This window comes from Motacilla alba, chromosome 4 (genome assembly GCF_015832195.1).
Source record: "Motacilla alba alba isolate MOTALB_02 chromosome 4, Motacilla_alba_V1.0_pri, whole genome shotgun sequence".
Classification (NCBI taxonomy): Eukaryota; Metazoa; Chordata; class Aves; order Passeriformes; family Motacillidae; genus Motacilla; species Motacilla alba.
In genome coordinates, this window is record NC_052019.1 from 45,649,006 (window position 1) to 45,667,110 (window position 18,105).

Consider the following 18,105-nt stretch of genomic DNA (forward strand, 5'->3'; position numbering starts at 1 on the left):
ACCCAAAGAAACATCCAATTTAAGGTAGACCTCACTTCAAACATGATCTGGGTGCTTCAATTTGTTCCCCTGCATCAAGCAGCTTTTAATGTAAAAAAGAATCTTTTATATGGCATATTTTGTGGCATCTTCAAAAGTCTCCTGAGGAAAAAAAAAAGCTATTTAAAGGAAACAGCATTAGCATTATTTTTATCCCCTTCTAGCCTGTCAGCATGATAGTATCAGAAAGAAAGAATTTCATAAGGAAAAGGCTGTCCTTTCTTGCTCTGATAAATACTTGGGAAACACTTGGGAATAAATCCCAGAGAGGCCAAGGCCAGGGTACTGCTCTAGGTGCTGGGACGCTTCTCTGCCAATTTGTGGGAGACATTCATCAGCAGCATCCCCCCGAAGCTGGCTGTGCAGTGGCCGCGAGTGCTGCAGACAGCAGCTACCTCCCTGAGCACACGGTCTGGGGAGGCGTGTGGCACCTGAGCAGGGCTCCGCTGAGCCAGTGTCCCCTCCCAGGACAAGTGGACAGCAAAACCACTCTCGCAGTGAAGTAAAACCAGAAACTGGTGTCTTATTCGGAGCCATCCTGCTCTCTGCTCCCTTCTGCCTGCTGCCAGGACGGGCCCCGCTGTGGCAGAGGCCTGCAGCCCGTGCTGCCGGGGCAGCCCTGGGGGCTCTGGGCAGGGGGTGCCCACCAGCACGGCCGACCCGATGCTGAGAGCAGCAGCGCTGTGAAGCCCTGCTGGCTGCTGCAGGGTGATTTCATTAGCGGCACAGCCTGATTTCATTAGCGGGGTGATTGGATTAACGCCCGATGAGTGCCTGTAGGAGAGCAGCCGGCCACCCACCCCAGCCTTCCTGTGTTCACCAGCCGTGTGGGGGACTCGACCTGCCCTAGGTTTGGGCGCTGCCCAGCCTCATGCAGGGCAGTGTGCACTGCAGATCATGCAGGATGCTGGCAGGGCTTTCCTTCTCCCTCCCATGGCCCTGCCTGCTATGTGGAGACACAAACTCTTGGCAGGCTCCTGGACCCCTAACGGAGATATAGCTACCTCACGATGATGAGCTTAGGAGAGTGAGGGAATGGGAGATGAAGCCAGAGCCACCCCAAGTGCTGGAGGGGTGCAGCTGCCGGGAATGCCCGGCCACAGAACCCCACTCATCTGTGGCCCAGTGACAGGGCCTCTCCTGCGCTGTCAGGAGAGGCTTTATACTTCAAAACAGTGAACCAGCAGCTCAGCTAGTGTCAGATGAGAGTCTGGAAGAGGCCTCAGCCCCCTCAGACTGCAGAAGGGCAAGGTCACCCCACCACGGGGGGTAGTTGTGAGGGGAGGCAGCAGACATGCCTGAACACCGGGACCTGGTGTTCAAACCCTCGTGCCTGCCAGGGTGAGCACTGTCCCACCGCTAGGTGCAAGGTTTTGTTCTCCATATCCCAGGGGAAGCCAGCCACGAGAAGGAGCTCATCCCTCTGGCAGCTTCTCCTTCCAGCCTGCCTGCCTGCCTGGCTGAGGGAGAGGGGCTGCGCTGCTTGTGCCAGGCGCTGCCCAGTGGTGCTGAGAGGACAGGTGCCTGATGCCTTGCTGCTGTCCTGCCTGGGACAGCATTCCTGGACTCTCCTTGGCTCTCCAGCCTCCCTTTGTAATGCTGCAAAAGTGTTGCTGAAATGCTGAGGCTACAGACACTATCATCACTATGAACCTGGGTTCATTTTCTGTAAGCAAAGGTTAACTGACTGTAGCAATTCTCCAGAGTTCTGGGCAGAGCCATTTCTGCAGCAGAGCAGCCACCACAGGCAGTGGTAGAGGAGTCCTGCTTCTGTAAATGAAGAAATTACTTAAAGGCAGGTGTTCAGGCTTCTTAAACAAATATTTCCTAACTTCTTTTCAGTGAACAATAAAAGAGCATATGACTCCCCAAAGCAAGGGATTAAAAAAACAAACATAAGCCTGTTTTGGAAATGCTAAGGGCATTGTTGTGGGCTACTGGCAGAACTGTGAGGGGACACTGCCTGGTTTTGCCATTCCCAGCCACACCTCAGGCAGCCAGAGCTTGTTTGGGTCCTGCCACGACCCCGCAGCATTTTGCTGAGCATAGACACCCCACACAATCACAGGTACTTGTTTCCACTGTCCCTCAAAGCACAAGTGTGTGTGTGTGCTCATGTGTGTATGTCCAAAAAGAAAGACAAATTTGCAAGAAGATGAAATATCTTCTTAATGTCTTAATATCTGCTATCAGTGAAAAAAAGCTAAAAAATACCTAGCTCGGAATGATGTTAGGGAGTTTATGGGCATTTATGATTGTTGCAAATTACATGGTTGCATTTATGATTGTTGCAAATGCCTGGTGTTGCTAGGAAGCTTTTTTTTTTAGTTGCAAAGAACTGTTTGAGGTGAAATAGCCATCATACCAGAATCCAGCACACCTTTTGTATACAGATGTGTATGCAAGCTCGTTGTGTCTGTCTTGTGATTGGCCTTTTGATTCATCATGGCAGTGCCCACTGCTTTTTGAAACATATCTTGCATTTTTGCTAATTTCTAATGAAATTAGAAAGTGGCATTCCTCAGAGGCTGGTATTGGGACCAGCGCTGTTTAACATCTTCCTTGGCAACATGGACAGTGGGATTGAGTGCACTCTCAGGCAGTTTGCCAGTAACACTAAGCTGTGTGGTGTGCTCAACACACTGGAGGGAAGGGATGCCATGCAGTGGGACCTTGAAAGGCTTGAGAGGTGGTCTTGGGTGAACATCATGAAGTTCAGCAAGGACAAGTGCCAAGGTCCTGCACCTGGGTCACAGCAATCCCAAGCACAAACAGAGGCTGAACAGTGAATGGATTGAGAGTGGCCTTGAGGAGAAGGACTTGGGGATGTTGGTGGATGAGAAGCTAAATATGACCAAGGAATGTGTTTACAGCCCAGAAAGCCACACTGTGTTCTGCATCCAAAGCAGTGTGGCCAGCAGGGTGAGGGAGGGGATTCTGCCCTTCTACTCTGCTCTCAGGAGACCCCATCAGGAGCACTGTGTCCAGCTCTGGGCCCTCTGTATAAGAAGGGTGTGGACCTGTAGGACCAAAACTAGTGTAGGGTCACAAAGATGTCAGAGGACGAGAGTGCCTCTCCTGTAAAGATAGGGGTTGTTCAGCCTGGAGAAGAGAAGGCTCTGGGGAGACCTTACAGCAGCCTTCCAGTAGGGAAACTCTTGGGGGAACCTAGAAGAGAGGTGGAGAGGAACATTATACAAGGGCATGTGGGGATAGGACAAGGGGGGATGGCTTCAAGCAGAAGGAGGATAGGTTTTAATTCGATTTTAGGAAGAAATGATTTATTGCAAGGGTGGTGAAGCACTGGAACAGGCTGCCTAGAGAAGCTGTGAGTGCCCCATCCCTGTAAGTGTTCAAGGACTTTTGAGCAACCTGGTTTAGTGGAAGGTCTCTACCTGCAGCAAGGGGGTTGAACTAGATGATCTTTAAGGCCCCTTCCAACCTAGGCCATGTTATGAATAAAATGTGGCATAGAATTAAATAAAATTAAAAAGTGACATATAAGCTTATTATATGGGCTGGTTATTATTTTTATACCTGTAAATTTTAACCTTTATGATTACCATTTATTCTAGGTTAAGTAGTTTTATGCAGTGTTACTTAGAAGCTCCTGTGTGCCTAGTGACTGGTCTCTAAGACCAGGTTGGGGCTGTTTTGTTTAATTTTTGAAGATGTATTATAAACAGTTCGGGAGGTGTTTGTTTCTGCGCGCTGTGTTAAAGCCAGCATAATGACATGTAAGGGCTACCAACTGCCACTAGAGGCTGCTCTTAATACACCGTGAAGAAACAAAAATGAGGAAAAATTCACTGCACGTCCTCTATCTCCCATAAAGTAGGTGTTTTCTTTCTTGAACTTGAGGAAAAGAAGTTCATCATCATGATGCATCTTCATGATTATCCTATTTATTTCCATTGCTAAAGGTTTGTTTAATCATAAAATCATTCTAGCTATTCAATCCAATGCAAGACAAACCATATTTCCCAGACCAGCAATTCTCATTGTTTTTCTAGTGAACACAGCAAATAGATCACATTTTTTGTATTGCATTTTAAGAAATCTTTGAGCAATAACTCCTAAATTTATAATCAGAAATTTATGTTTTCCTTTAACATATGTTTTTGGGATAATATATTTCCCATAGTAAAAACTTTATGATACTTCACTAATATGTTTTCTGATGCTTGCTTTTTTTCCTGTCCCTGATCTTCCCATCTGATTTGTCTTGGACAGATTGCATTAATCTCCTATGCAAGGAGTCCTGACTAAAGAATAAAAATACCTTCAATGTTTTGCAAAGAACTCCTAAATATTTTCTGCAGATCTGTTAGCTCCTAAGCCGAGAGTGTTTAAATAAACAAAACACAAGCTGTGTGTGTGCCACTAGGACATGCGTGTACCATTCAACTTGCTTTGGTAACTTAACTGCCTCTCTGTTTCCCTGTCCTGCACACTGTTTCCATGCTCACCTCAGCAGCCCAGCAGGCACCCCAAAAATGTCTTCTTCCTGAGTAAACCCACCCACCCATTAGAGTGGAATGAGCAGTTTTGGCTAAATGAGTTGTTCTCCATTCATTCAAAATGCAAAGATGGCCAAACCTTTCTTGCCCTGCCCAGTTTTCTCCTAGCTGTGCATCTACAGCCATGAGTAGGGGACATGAGGCGGAGTCTGTTCAGGGTGCAGCACAGAAAATGCCATATTGGTGTGTTAGTGTAGCACCTTGCCTGCATGAATACCATCCTTTGGCCGGGCCCTGACTTTCTGGCTGGCCCATGCTAGTGCCAGCTAAGATGTGCCCTTTGGTGTTGTACCTGAATCCCCCCTCCTACAATCTGATTTTAGCCATGGCTGACCTTGCCCTTTGGTTATGGCGTTTCAATGTTAATTATGTGTTGGCTCTGCTGTTGGCTGTTCTTTTTTGTAATACTCGGTGACTGACTTGATGTTCATTAAAACCAGCCCCAGCTTGCATCAGCCCTTCTCAAATTGCTCAATTGTGTGCTTCTGTTTTGTGGCTAAGGTGATACCTGGGGGGCGTAGTTTGCTCTGGTTCACCTCCTGGTTTGCACTGGTTATCTTTTATGCCTGGAGCTTGTCTTTCCTCTGTTGCAGTTGGGCCAGGGAGCTGAACAACCTGTCTGTGAAGCCAACAGTCATGTTATTTTTGGGGCATTTAGTGGAGGTACAGATTTTTGTTTGTTTTTCTCCTGAACTAAGGAGAAGGAGCATGTTTCTATACAGCTTGAAGTAAGCTTTGTTTTCTGCTGAAGTGGAAACCTGAAGTCTTGTCTCACCTGACATAGAAATGTTCCCTTGCATAGGTCTGAGCATTTTGGTTTGGAGTCCTTGAGGTGGTAGGGTAAAATAAGGGCTGCATTTACAAGAGCATTGGAGGAGAGGAATGCCTCTTACATACAGTGATTGGAGATCTTGTGTGGGAAGTGGACTTCATAAATTATTGTTTCTGCTGGAGAGAATTTTAAACCCCATGCCTGCCCTTTCAGGCTATTACTCAAACCACTGTACTGTGGAATGGTGCTCCTCTCCATTTCTAATTTCATAGGGCATACTGATACAGATCTGAGCTTATTAGCAGCCTCTGTTGAAAGTATCCATCTTTATTTAAAGCGATAAAAATACTCTGTAATAAAATACTAATAAAAATGTCTCTGTTCTCAGGTGCTCATGTGAAGCAGCAAATTAGGCAGTTACTAATTACTTTTGCTTCTGGCTATTATTTAAGTACCATGGGAAAATTTGAAAGACCAGGCCCAGTAGAGTCATGTGGAAGAGTTCACGTGCATTTCTTTGGAGGAGGCAGAACTGAGCCTTGATCTGTTTGCTTTCTTTGCAAGTGCTCCAGCCCAAGAAAAATCAGGGGTGATGACTTTTCATCAGGGTTTGTGTAAGTTCAGGTCCATAGTGTTTTCTCCAGCTGAATTTGCTTAAGGAACCTGGGTGGGCCATAATTTCAGTTTGCTGAAAGTGACTATTTGCTAAAATAAATGAATCCAATCGGTTTTTGGCTGCCCACCAGACACCTGGAAAATCTTCCTCTTAGGTTGCCACAGTAACTCCTTTGGCTTATGAGAAGTTGACCTACAGCTTAACACCTTTTTTGGCATGAGGTACCTCAACTTTTTCTCTGGCTAATAGCTGTGTTAGCAACCCTCCAAAATGCATCCTGCAGTTTTTTGGTTTCAGGATTCCTCTTTGAGAAAGACATGAAAACCAGCCCTAAGTTGCCGAGCTGCTACAGATACGAGCTCTGTAGCTCAGAGGTTTGTGGTCCCTGGTTTTAGAGGCTTCCTTGCTGACCTGTGGTGTACAAATGCATTTGACAGTAGGCGAAACAAAATGGGAGCTCTGGAATGGCAGAACCTCATCACCCACTGGCCTTGCACTCCTTGGAAGAAATCATATCAGTGACCAGTCCCTCTGTTCACTGCAAACAGTTAAAGAAAATATTGGGAAGGATATTTAGAAGTCAACTGGCCATCTCATCCACTTCCAAAGGAAAATGAACCTTGATGGTTTAAGCTGGGTAAAGGTTGTGTGGTGCATATAACATTTACAACTGCAATGTCTATTTCACATTAACTTTTGCTGTTTACTAAAATAATGACCACGTACCTCCAGCCTTCCATTTGAAGAGTTAGACTCCAGTCCTCTCTCATGCCTGGATATCTTCCTTTCCCTGGGTACCTGGTTCTTGAGACCATCCATGTGTATTGTTTCAGCATCATTAAACCATCAGCAAGCAGGTGTCACCTTGGTAGCAGTTTCTGGATATCAATTTGTAAAGAATAGAGGGTTGATACAGAAAGGTTTTCTGCAAGTGATGGATTACTGAAACTTGTGAGTGCTACTTACTAGTGGTATTTTTTAGATTTTAGGAGTTACAAGCACAACAGACATTTCTGCAGCAACAGAAGTTGTGTCATTTTCTTTCACACTATATTGTGGTCATATTTTTCAGAATTTCTCTTTCCTCATGGCTCTTTGGAATGTACGCTGGGAAACCATAAACTCTCAGACTTACCTGAACCATATATGTTTCCGTTTTTTTTCTTTTTTTTTTCCAAAACACATCTTGGAAAAATTCAGGTATCTGGGCAGCATTGTGAACCACTGTAGTCCCTGTGAGCTAGAGAATATTTCCTTAGTCTCGTATACCTATATCCTTCTGTGCCAATTTTCCACATACAGGCATACATTCAACTGCCATAGGTGTAGTTGTGAAGTTGAAATACCTCCAGGACAACTGACTTCTAATGGAATACTGGATTCTGTGTAAACACTTGGGAAAGCAAACTTAACCTTGTTTGACTAATTTTCGTAACTGGATACATATAACACAAGACAAAGCTTTAATCTGGCAGTATAGTATTGTTGTTGCTAGCAACAGGATAAGTTCCTATCCTTCAGACCCAGCACAGGCTAGCTTTTTCCCTCTCACCTTGTGTTCCAAAAGCTGCTGGAAGATGCCATCACGCAAAATGCCAAGAAATGGTACTGGTTATTGTGGGAAGACTGGAGGGATACTTCCAAGCCATGTTCTATTTCAACAAACATACCATATGTTTAAGGTGGGGGTATATTTTTTTATGTCTGCATACTCACAGTGATCTTAACTGCTGGTTTAGAAACTGGCTGAGTCAGGGAGTTGTAGACGCCTCGGTGCTCCCATTGGCGCTATTCATTTTTTTTACTCTGTGCAGTAATACAATGTCTTCAGTTGTTTCTTTACCTGAATTATCAAGATAAAGCATTTTCATGCTCCTATCAGGCTTACAGCCTCCTGGGGCCCATGGGCTCAGGCTCTATAGGACGCACAGCTGTAGCTGATATGAGACAGATTTGCAGAGCTGGTGTAAGGCAACACTGCAGAAGTGGTAAGTGGCCCCTCTTTAACTCCACCACATTGCGCTTCAATTACTCAAGACGTTTCTCTGCCTCACTGCCTGCAATAGCTTTTGGTGTGGTACAATAGGAACAGCACAGTCTCAAAAAGCTGTGTGGGTCTAAGGGGCCAGCTGGTTCTGCACTCCCTCACTCGGCTTTATCAGTAGAAATTCCTTCCTTGCTGATCGAATGACCGAAGGAAAATTATCTCTTTTTAAAACAGTTCACATTTCTTTGGATTCAGTTTCAAATTGGCATTCTTAAGCTTATCACAGACCATTTATAAATGCACCAGTTCCTGACTGAAAGATTTAGCATGTACCAGATTTGTTATCCATCTCGGACAAACAGTCTGAAAGAGGCACATGCCATACAGTACATTCTCCATGAGCCATTTAAAGGTAGCAAGAGTGCTGCATAATCTAGAAAACATTATTTAAAATTGACAGAACCTTTACCCTATCACAAAAACAGCTGCCTTCTGGGGCTTTTGGACTTTCTTCCATGTTTCTTGACCCACTTAAGATCAGTGTAGAAATCCAGCTAACCTTTCTGTAACATCAAAAGTGTCCAAGCACTAGTTAAAACTCTCTCTGATCCAGTGCGGCTCAGGCACAAAAGCTACTATTGGTCACAGCTTCCTGAACAAAATGAGAATCAAATGACAGGTGGCAATTGCTTGGTTCACATTTTAAATCTCCTTCTCTCCCCCATTCACCCAGGACCATGAGCTCAGTAGTTGTTCAGGCTTGTCCTTGGCTTCTCTTTCTCTCTGTGCTTCAGTGATATGTTTCTGTTCTCTCTCTCTGACCTTTTTTATTCTTTCTACTACAGTGATGCACAACATGCACAATATGTGTCTTGTCTGAAACAGTGATATTGTCTGTGTGACTTGGATGAAGGCTGCTTTCGCTGCCTTAGCCTTCCAGCATCACAGAAAATCTTCATTACTTCCCATGTTTTCCTTGATGAAAGCCTACTACTGTAGCTGACAAAGTTGGCCAGCTTGGTCCCACTTGGTGGTAGTAGAGGCTACACGTAACAAGGGATAAAAATATCTTAAAGTAACTTCTTTAATCTTGTACCACTCCCATAGTAGTCATCCTTCTCTTTCTACAGCAGCTTGTGCCAGAAATGTATGAATAATAAGATCAGTTCTTTTTGCCAAAATTTCATTGAGGAGGCTCTGAAAGGGAAAATGACTGAACTGTGTGCTTGGATATCTTTATATTGGTTTTGCAATGTTCCACATCATGGCCAGCTGAAATTAAAAACCTTCAATCAAAACCGAAAAATTTTCAGAGTCTATTGTGCTGTTGATAGTCATAGTGATACAATGCACTGATGGCATTACTGTGTGATGCTACCAAACCTGCGTGTGACCTTGAAACCAACAGAGTTTTTGTTTGGCTTCCACTCCTTCAGTTCATCAAAAGCATAAAATGGTGAAGGTGAGTTGTTGTATGTTATACTGAGATGGCAGCTGCCCAAGGACAATCTGCTCCCTGTCTGCTGTTGGTAGTTTTGGGTGTGTGCAGCTGCTTCATTTTCACTGTTCTCTGTGTATAAATCTGAGCAACAAGAAAAACTGGAAGAAATTGCCTGGCCCTTTGCCACCTCCTCACCTTGAAAAGCAGCTGGTGTCTCTAGCAAGTTGCAACCACTGTTAGTCAAAATCCTGCCATGTTTTGTTTGCAGGAGGCAAATGACTGACATTTTTCTTTGACAGGTCTTGTGGTTTAACCCCACTTGGCATCTCAGCCTCACACAGCTACTTGCTCACTCCTTCTTGGTGGGATGGGGGAGAGAATTGAGCATGTAAAAACAAGAAAACTCATGGGTTGAGATGAAGATAGTTTAATAATTAAAAAGCTAATTAAAGCAAAAGCTGTGGATGCAAGTTAAGCAAAGCAAGGAATTCCTTCACCACTTCCCATGAGCTGGCAGGTGTTTAGCCATCCCTATGAAAGCAGAACTCCATCATACATAATGGCTACTTGGGAGCACAAAAGCCATCGCTCTGAATGTCTGTCCCTTCCTTGTTCTCCCCTCCATCTCTGTATGCTCAGCATGATGCACTATGGTATGGAATATCCTCTGGGTGAGTTGGGATCAGCTGTCTCAGCTGTGTCCCCTCCCACTTTATGCACATTCAGTCTCCTTGTTGGTGGGGTGGTGTGAGAGGCAGAAAAGGCCCTGACACTGTAAGCATTGCTCAGCAGTAATGAAAACATCTCTGTTTTATCAACACTGTTTCCAGTACAAATGAAAAACATAGCCCATGCCAGCTACTGTGAAGAAAATTAACTCTATCCCAGCCAAAAACAGCACAACACGACAACTGACTTTGTCACCACATTTGTCTGGGCTAGTCACACCTATTTGGGTGTCTAGAGAAAGGCATAAAACAGTACCAGCCTTGAGTGAAGTGTGGAAGTGGAGTAAAGTGTTTCCATCTGGGACTATATAAGCTGTTCTGGAGTCCTCTGTGCTGTGCCAAGGCCCAGAGGCAAGCACGTAGCCTGTACCAAAACCTCTGTACCTTACTCCTCTTCCCTTTGCATAGCATTGCAGAATGAAGGTAAGCAAAGTGCTTTTCCATGCTTCTGTCCTCTGATCCAACTGCAGAGTTTCCTGACTGCTGTGCATGAAATCTCCCTGGGCTACCTCCTATGAGACGCTCTGTGATCCTACTCCCAGGACATCTGGACAGACATTGGCTCTAGCTGGTTGTGGTCTGTGCTCAGGAGACCAGGGAGAAGGCAAGGAGATGCTCACATTTGCTGCTTGTCCAGTGTCAGGACACAGCACATGGAAATATGGGAACTCCCAAACCCCCCAGCTTCTAGCTTGGGAGAGACAGAGTAGCCCTGATGCTTTCTCCAGCATCACAAGGGCAGAGGGACTTGGGACTGAGAATTCTTTCTTTGCTATCTGTAGTCCTGCAATAGACTCAGTTCAGCAGTGGGACTCATCTGATCCCTTTGGGTGCATTTCCCATTTTTGCTGTGTTTTCTCAGAGAAGTTAATAGATTTCTCCCCCCTCAGAAGTCACTGAAGCTATTATGTACAGCCCAGCTGGGCTATGTAACAGCTGTTTTTCTATAACTCATGAAGTTTCATAATTTAATTAGAAAGAGACTGAGAATTCATGTAGATTTTTAAATTTTATTTTTCTATAAGAAAAGAAACAGTAAATAAAGCATGTCTTGTTTGCAGTATCAGCTGCCACAAGTTATCTTTTTTTTTTTTTAAAGATTTAGAACTAAGACAAAAGTAACCCTTACTCTAAGCTATGGAATCCCAACTAATACCATTGAAAAAGAAGTTGATAATATTGATCCCTTGTGTACTAGTAAACTTCAAAAATCAATCAAGAGGAAAGCTTAACTGGCCTTTCTGTAGCAAATCAGAAAGCAAACTGAAATCCCAGACGTAGAATTTTTACAGCTATGAATATAGGGGATGATTTTCAGACAATGTCAAAACTACTATTTAATTCCCTTTCCTTCAGGAGAAAGCTCCTATGAGGTGCACTTGGAAAGGAATCCCTGAGTATACTAGACATACTTCTGTGCGAACCAAGAAGTAGCTTTGCAGAGTGTTGTGCATAAGGAGTGAGTCCAGAGTGATGAGCAAGGACACCAGTTCTGCCATCACTTCTGCTTTAAATGACTTTAAATCTTTGTCCTGTTTGTTCAGGCAAATTCAGCTCTCAACATATGAAGCTATTCCTGCTAAGCAACTACACCAACATTGCTCTGGCAGTGGTCTCCTGAGTGTTTGTAAAAAAATTGTATTAGGTCCTCTAAGATACCTAGGTGAGAAATCCACATTGCTAAACATCCTTGAAGATCTGAGTGCCTGATCTTTTTCACAAAGTAAGACTTTGAAGCCCTACTGGGATTCCCAGCCATGATTGTATTTCCTTCTTATTTTCTTTTAGCCATTCAATGTTGCTCTTCACTTGCTCCAGTGTCTGACTCCTGGGCATTTCTCCTGCCCCAGCATTAGGATATTTTTCAAAGAAATTTTCTATCTGGAAAGAGAAAAGAATTGATGTGAAGTAAATAATGCTGCTATTGGGCAAGAGGCTTTTTTCAAAGACACCGTCAGGGGTAGTTTTGACTGGGAGAGATCTATAAGCTCATGCTAGTAGCATTGGAATAGTTTTACAGTTTACGCCTGCTGCTTTAAGCATTTAGAGGATGAAAAAAAAAAAAAAAGTTTCCTGTCCAGAAGATAGTTAAATATAATGACTTAAATCCAAGAGAATTGATGTCACCATACCTGCCAAAGTTGGAGCTCAGTATTGAAGGTTTGGGCAATAGTTACTATTCGACCAAGGTATCTGTCATTTATAGTGAACCTAGAAAAACAATTTAATAAATGATGTTTGATGCAAAACCATAATTATCTGAAGCTTAAACTTCTAATTGTGTTACAATAAAGCAGGTATTAAATTTCAGCATTTTTTAAAATAGTTGAAAAATAGCACTCCTACATAGTATCTGAGCTGTTCTTAAATATGTTTACTTATGGAGTGATCTCTTATGGTGGAATCAGTTTTTTAAAGTAATTACTGATTGTCTCAGGCTGGAAGTTAGGAATATTGCTGCTCAGCAATACAAAAAATGTCCAGATCCCAGTTCTAGGCTTGCAGGTGTGCTTTCCTTCTCTGCCCTTACTAAGCACTTAGAAAGGAGGTGGAAAGAGAGATAAGTCACTCAAATATTGAGGAGAAAAGTGAAAAGGTTTGTGATTACTTCCACTGCTCATCTGTATGTCTGCTGCTTGCTGTTACCATTTGAATACATTTTTTTTAAAAACCCCATTTTATACTCTGTCTTCTTGGTATGAAATCAGTTGCAAGAGTAGAGACTTGATTAATTAATTTCCAGGCAATAAACAGATTTCTGTGGCCTTGGTAAAACTTTCTCTCCTTGATGACCATTTACTGGTAGGGATCATTTAGGGAAAGAATGGTTTTCAACTTAGCAACAAAATAATTTTTCCACAGCAAATGGATATAATTGTGTTGAATAAGCTTTCAGTTTTCATTTTGCAAAGATCAGTGGTTACAACTGTACAATGAAAATACAGAAAACATGGCATGTAACAAGATTTACAGGTGGATGTAGTTCATTAGAGTACCTGTCAACTAAGTACTGCCAGTTCAGTCGTATCCAGTCCCAGGCCATTGTTTTCCCATAGATGTTATATGAGATGTATCTCAGGACCGTGAACACGTCTTGGCTTTTGATGAGGCTGGTGTTGTAAATATATTTCAGATATCTGAGGGAAATGCCATAGGAATCAATGAGAACCATTTCCAAACATGAATATTATTTTTTTTCCTACAGCATTTTAAAGGTAAAGTACACAGATCTAAAATGTAACTTGTGTCAAGAGAGAATTGTATTGAAAGAAATCTTAGCTAGGAATCTCTTTAGCAAAGGAGGTAGAATTTATGTCTCTATATGAAAATAGCCAAACCGCATTATTATTCCTATATTTTAATGCAGTAGAGAAAACAAGACTGGATCAGTTAGTAGTTCAGCCTGTTAAGCCAAGCACCAAAAAAGTAGTAGTCCAGACTTTAAGGATCGTATAGGGACCATGAATACATGCACAGGTGGCTTGCTCACATTGACATCTGTGCTGTTTGTTTGGAAACTTTTATCCATACAAAATTAAGATTCATTTGGGCAGAGCATGCCTGCAAGTGCTGCAGCTATACTTCCAGTTATGGCACAGATGGTTTTGACTGACGGGGTGAAGCACATATGTTTGCAGGAAGATGAGTAGCATGGTCATGGATTCACAGCAGCAGCTGCAGAAGAACACCCTTTCAAGCTGTTGTGTGTTGGGATTAAGGATTGTCTTCTTTTTCCCTATATGTAATGAACAATTTTGTTCAATCTCTTTGCTCTTCCCTCCTTGTTTGTTATTTTAATAGTAAATTGAGAGACAAGCTTTACCTGCTTTAGGAGGGATTTTTTAATTTTCTGCAAATATAATCTGATCTAGCTAATTAATTCATGTTTTAATCATGTCAGCCATTAGCTATTTAATGGCTTTAGATTATGGCTGTTGCAGTCACAAGAATTTAGGAATGCAACTGCTTCCTATCGTTATTTCAATTCTAAATATTTTTGAATTCTAAATATTTTTGAACTCTCTAAATATTTTTGAATCTCCTGCACTTCCTTGTTTCACCGTCTTTAAACTTGGAACTCTTTCAAGCAGAGGCTGCTCCATGTTATGATATTTAGGTAGGGCTCCATCCAATACAGTGGTGAATGGCCCTGGTGTAGATGTTTACTTGCATGAGTGCTACATGATACAACAACATGCAAAATTATCAGATAGGCCTAAAGCAGCCAGTGAGCCTATGCAGGGCGAAAGCCTGGTGAGATACTTGCCAAGTCACACAGTCTGCTGGACCACTCTGAGGCCGTATCCAGGCTCCTCATCATTGCCATGGCAGCATGAATTCAACATTTTTGGTTCTAGCTTTAACACTTCTGCACAGCACCTCAGGGAGCATTGCAAGTTCACATGGATGCCTTCATAGGACTGCTAATAACAATTGCTCAAGGCTGTTTGCCTAATTTTAGCTAGTTAGAAAGTAGACATCTAGGCTAAGCAAACGGAGCTAATGGAGGGTGACTGACAACACCCAAAAGCCATTCTTTCCATTGATTCTAAGCTCCTTTCCTGGTCTGGGATAAGCAGTGCTTTGTAGGTCTGGCCTCTTTTCACTGATTAAAGAGGAAATGGATGACTAATTTACTCCCAATAATTAACTATCAAGCAACTAAAATTACACAGGGTGAACATGCTGTTGGAAGAGCTGAAGGTTGTTGAAAACAACTGCCATGTTTTCAATATCTTTCCACTAAAAGAACAAGGCTTTTGTCCTGCCATAGTACAATCTCAGAGGGGCATGTTAGATAACTGATCTTGAAAATGTGTTGCATTCCTCGTGCTGTAATCTGACCAAAATGACAGCACAGAAGAGAGGGAGAGAGGAAGGAGCAAACAGCAACCAGCTGCTTCTGTAGGAAAAGAGAAATCTGTGTGTGTTTAAATCACCTGTCCAAAAGGGTGATGTTCCTTACTGATGCCAGGCCATATAGCAGCTTTTCTTTTTCTTGGGCTAATGAAGTTTCTTGGTATTTCTCGAACATGTAATTCCATGATGTCTCATTGCCTGAGTTCTGCATCCCATAGCGATATACTATGAGTCGGAGATTTGCAGGAATACTAAAATAAAGAAACAGTACTTAAATATTCTTCCCCCTTTCCTACTTGAGATCAGTGGTACCCAGTCACATGCTGTGTTCTTCACAAACCACAAAAGGTGTGAGCACTCACGTTTCTCCTTGTAACCACCCATGAAAGAGCCGAGAAGCATTGCCCAAAGATTCTGGGTCATTCATACTGCAGGCAAAGTCTAGAACAGATGCACGAAGAAGCCTTGGAAAGAGAGAGAGAGAGAGAGAGTGAGATAGATATTTTCCTACTGCTAACTATTGTTTAAATGCATCAATAAAATGAGAAGGAAAAAATAAAGATTGTCCCACCTCTGCAAATGGTCTCCAGAATCCTCCCAGCCCAGTTTATCCACAATTGGTTTTACCAGATTGCGAAAATGTTCCTGAGGTAGAAAAAGAGTGTTGGTTACATGCATAGATTTCTTTAAATAATAATATATTTAATTTCATAGTTTGTTCTCCTTCATTTTTTCTCAAAACTAGCATCTCTTGAATGAAAAGTAACATGAACAGGCACACACACAGTCTTTCCAGATCCCCACAGCATCAGCATGCCAAGTCTGAATCCTTGTAATACTGATGTGCAGATAGGACAAAGCCAACCTGCTTCTCTCCAACCTTGTCTGTGCTCCCAGACTCCCAGATGAAGGTTGGGGTACAGCAAGGACACAATGCCACAACTGCTTTCCAGAGATGATAGTTCAGGACATACCTACTTTAGTGACCATTAAATCATGTTCAGTATTTTAGGTCAACTAACAAACCTACTTGCTGCCACATAGAGATATAGCCATCCTTCATGCTGAGGACAGGTGTTTGAGATTTTGCTGCCCTATACATACTTCTTTATTGAATGAAGGACAGCCTTGACTAATAAATACCTGTAACATGCCTTATGGTGACAGATTATAAGAAAAATTAGGCATAATGTCTTTTTTCCAAGTGCATGGTCCTGAATGCAGAATCCAAGTAATTCAGATACCACTATGAAGCAGTGTTTAGAGGGTTTTTTTTTAAGAGAACAGTAAGGAAAAGTAAATGTTAATAGTTCAGCACACTGAAAATCACTTGAACTTCAGTATTACTCTTGTGAGAGATTCTGACTTATCAGATTCAGTGGTCCCAAGCTGGGTTGGCTTTTATTTTGCTTCATCACCTGAAATCGGGGATAGAGATTTTTATCATCTTCGAGCATGTCTGCAAGGTAAGTGACAGCTGATATAGCTCTATTCCAAGGTAAATAGTCTGTTTCCTTTCCTAGGTATTTTGTGAGGTCCAGGGGAACAGAGTAATTCACAAGTCCAGGTCTGTGGAAGGAGAAAACATAACTTCTGTTATTTTAATGAATTTGAAGAACTTGCTTCTCCAAAGATATTAGATTTCCTATTTACTTTAGAAGGCCTGAAATAGTAAAGTTTGTGAGGGAGAAAGTTGTCTGGAATGTAACTTGGAAGATGTTTTCCAAAGAGATAACCGAGGATCACTGTTGATCAATGCCTAACTGTAGGAGTTGTGTTGTTGTGAGGAGACTGCTAGCATTGTGCAGCAGCCCAGTGTGCCTAGAAGAGGGCAGCCTTTAACTGACTGACATAAATATCACAAAAAAAGAAAGGAATTGCTGGTTAGCGAGGAGGCTTAGAGGCTGTTACAGATTGCCTGTGTCAGCATGGTTGGGTTCAAGATCTACAAGTTTACAATCAAGTTTCTAAACAAACTACTAGCTGAGTTAGTAGCTACTCAATGCCTTGGTATGCATTGTAGGCATGCGTCTGCTTTTCTGGATACCTCACCTCTTCTGGAGTTCCATTATTGTTAATGATATGGAGAAAACACTCCTTTCTAAGACTTGTGCAATTAAAGCCTACTTTTTTCTTGCCATGGTACTGAAAGGGAGCATTTCTCGTGATTGCAATGGTAATGCAAGTTGACAATTCATACTTAAATGCACCCTTTTTGGAAGACAAGACAAAACAACAAAGAATTAAAACAAAATCAGAAAATTTATTTCAACCCCCTGGGTTGCCTGAATCCTAATTAATAGGCAAGAGAAAGTGAAAAATTTGTGTTGAAATCTCTGAAGAGAATTAGTTACCTTGCTAAAGAAAAAGCGTCATCCAAAATCCCTGCGCGATCAGCAGGTGAAAACCTCTGTATGAAAAGAGGAAAAGAGGGATCAGGAATATACAGATGATTTGCAGAAAAACCCCAGCTTCTACAGACTTCTTAGAAGAGACCCACCAGACAGATTAGACATTACAACACTCACTGAGTGGTTTTGGAGCAGAAGATTGCTTAAGTTGGCCCAGTTTTGACTATCATAATTCACTCGAAAGAATCCAATGTGGTCTGGATTAACGTTCAGAAAAGTATCAGGAGAAGATGGTATTCTAATTCCTACAAAACAAACAGTCATCAGTTTGTTCACCTTATATGATGCAGATCTCACTGCAGATTCCTTGACTCCAAAAGTACTATTCGGTTTTAATGGATATCAAAATAAGGTCCAACACTTAATTTAGTTTATTTCTTTATTTATTTCAAAATGGCTCTGAGTAAAGAAGAGTTATTATAGATTTTGATGAATGCCAGCACTTGTCTTATAAAAATGAATTGCAGTAATTACTTGGGGTAGCTAGTTTGTTAAATTTGGAATGGATGTCATTGTGAGTAGGGTGAGGATGCTGAGATTTAGTGCCATTGTAAGAAGTAAAAAATTACAAAGAAGCAGTTTTTGCAAATATATATTTTAAAATATTTTTCATCCTCATGTGCACTATTAAAGTTCTCATATTTTATCCTCCATTAGTTTCATTTTTCAGTTTGTTTCAACTAACTTTAACTTTTCTTTCCTGTACTCTTCTTTGATTCTATTTTTGTAGC

At 42.2% G+C, this 18,105-nt stretch overlaps 2 protein-coding genes across 2 annotated transcripts in view; one reads left to right on the forward strand and one right to left on the reverse strand.

The window, feature by feature from the left end:
- Positions 1–18,105, forward strand: part of LOC119700637 (basic proline-rich protein-like) — a 53,100-nt gene that overhangs the window by 21,484 nt on the left and 13,511 nt on the right. The window lies entirely within an intron of this gene.
- LOC119700636 (glutamyl aminopeptidase) overlaps positions 11,094–18,105 on the reverse strand; it is a 34,478-nt gene continuing 27,466 nt past the window's right edge. The window contains exons 12-20 of the mRNA XM_038136070.1: positions 17,492–17,619; positions 17,318–17,373; positions 16,382–16,532; positions 15,535–15,608; positions 15,326–15,427; positions 15,044–15,214; positions 13,100–13,240; positions 12,236–12,314; positions 11,094–11,984 (exon numbers count right to left, since the gene is read on the reverse strand). Of these exons, the coding sequence (XP_037991998.1) occupies positions 11,820–11,984; positions 12,236–12,314; positions 13,100–13,240; positions 15,044–15,214; positions 15,326–15,427; positions 15,535–15,608; positions 16,382–16,532; positions 17,318–17,373; positions 17,492–17,619 (1,067 nt within the window). The 3' untranslated portion in view covers positions 11,094–11,819. The remainder of the gene's footprint in view (positions 11,985–12,235; positions 12,315–13,099; positions 13,241–15,043; positions 15,215–15,325; positions 15,428–15,534; positions 15,609–16,381; positions 16,533–17,317; positions 17,374–17,491; positions 17,620–18,105) is intronic.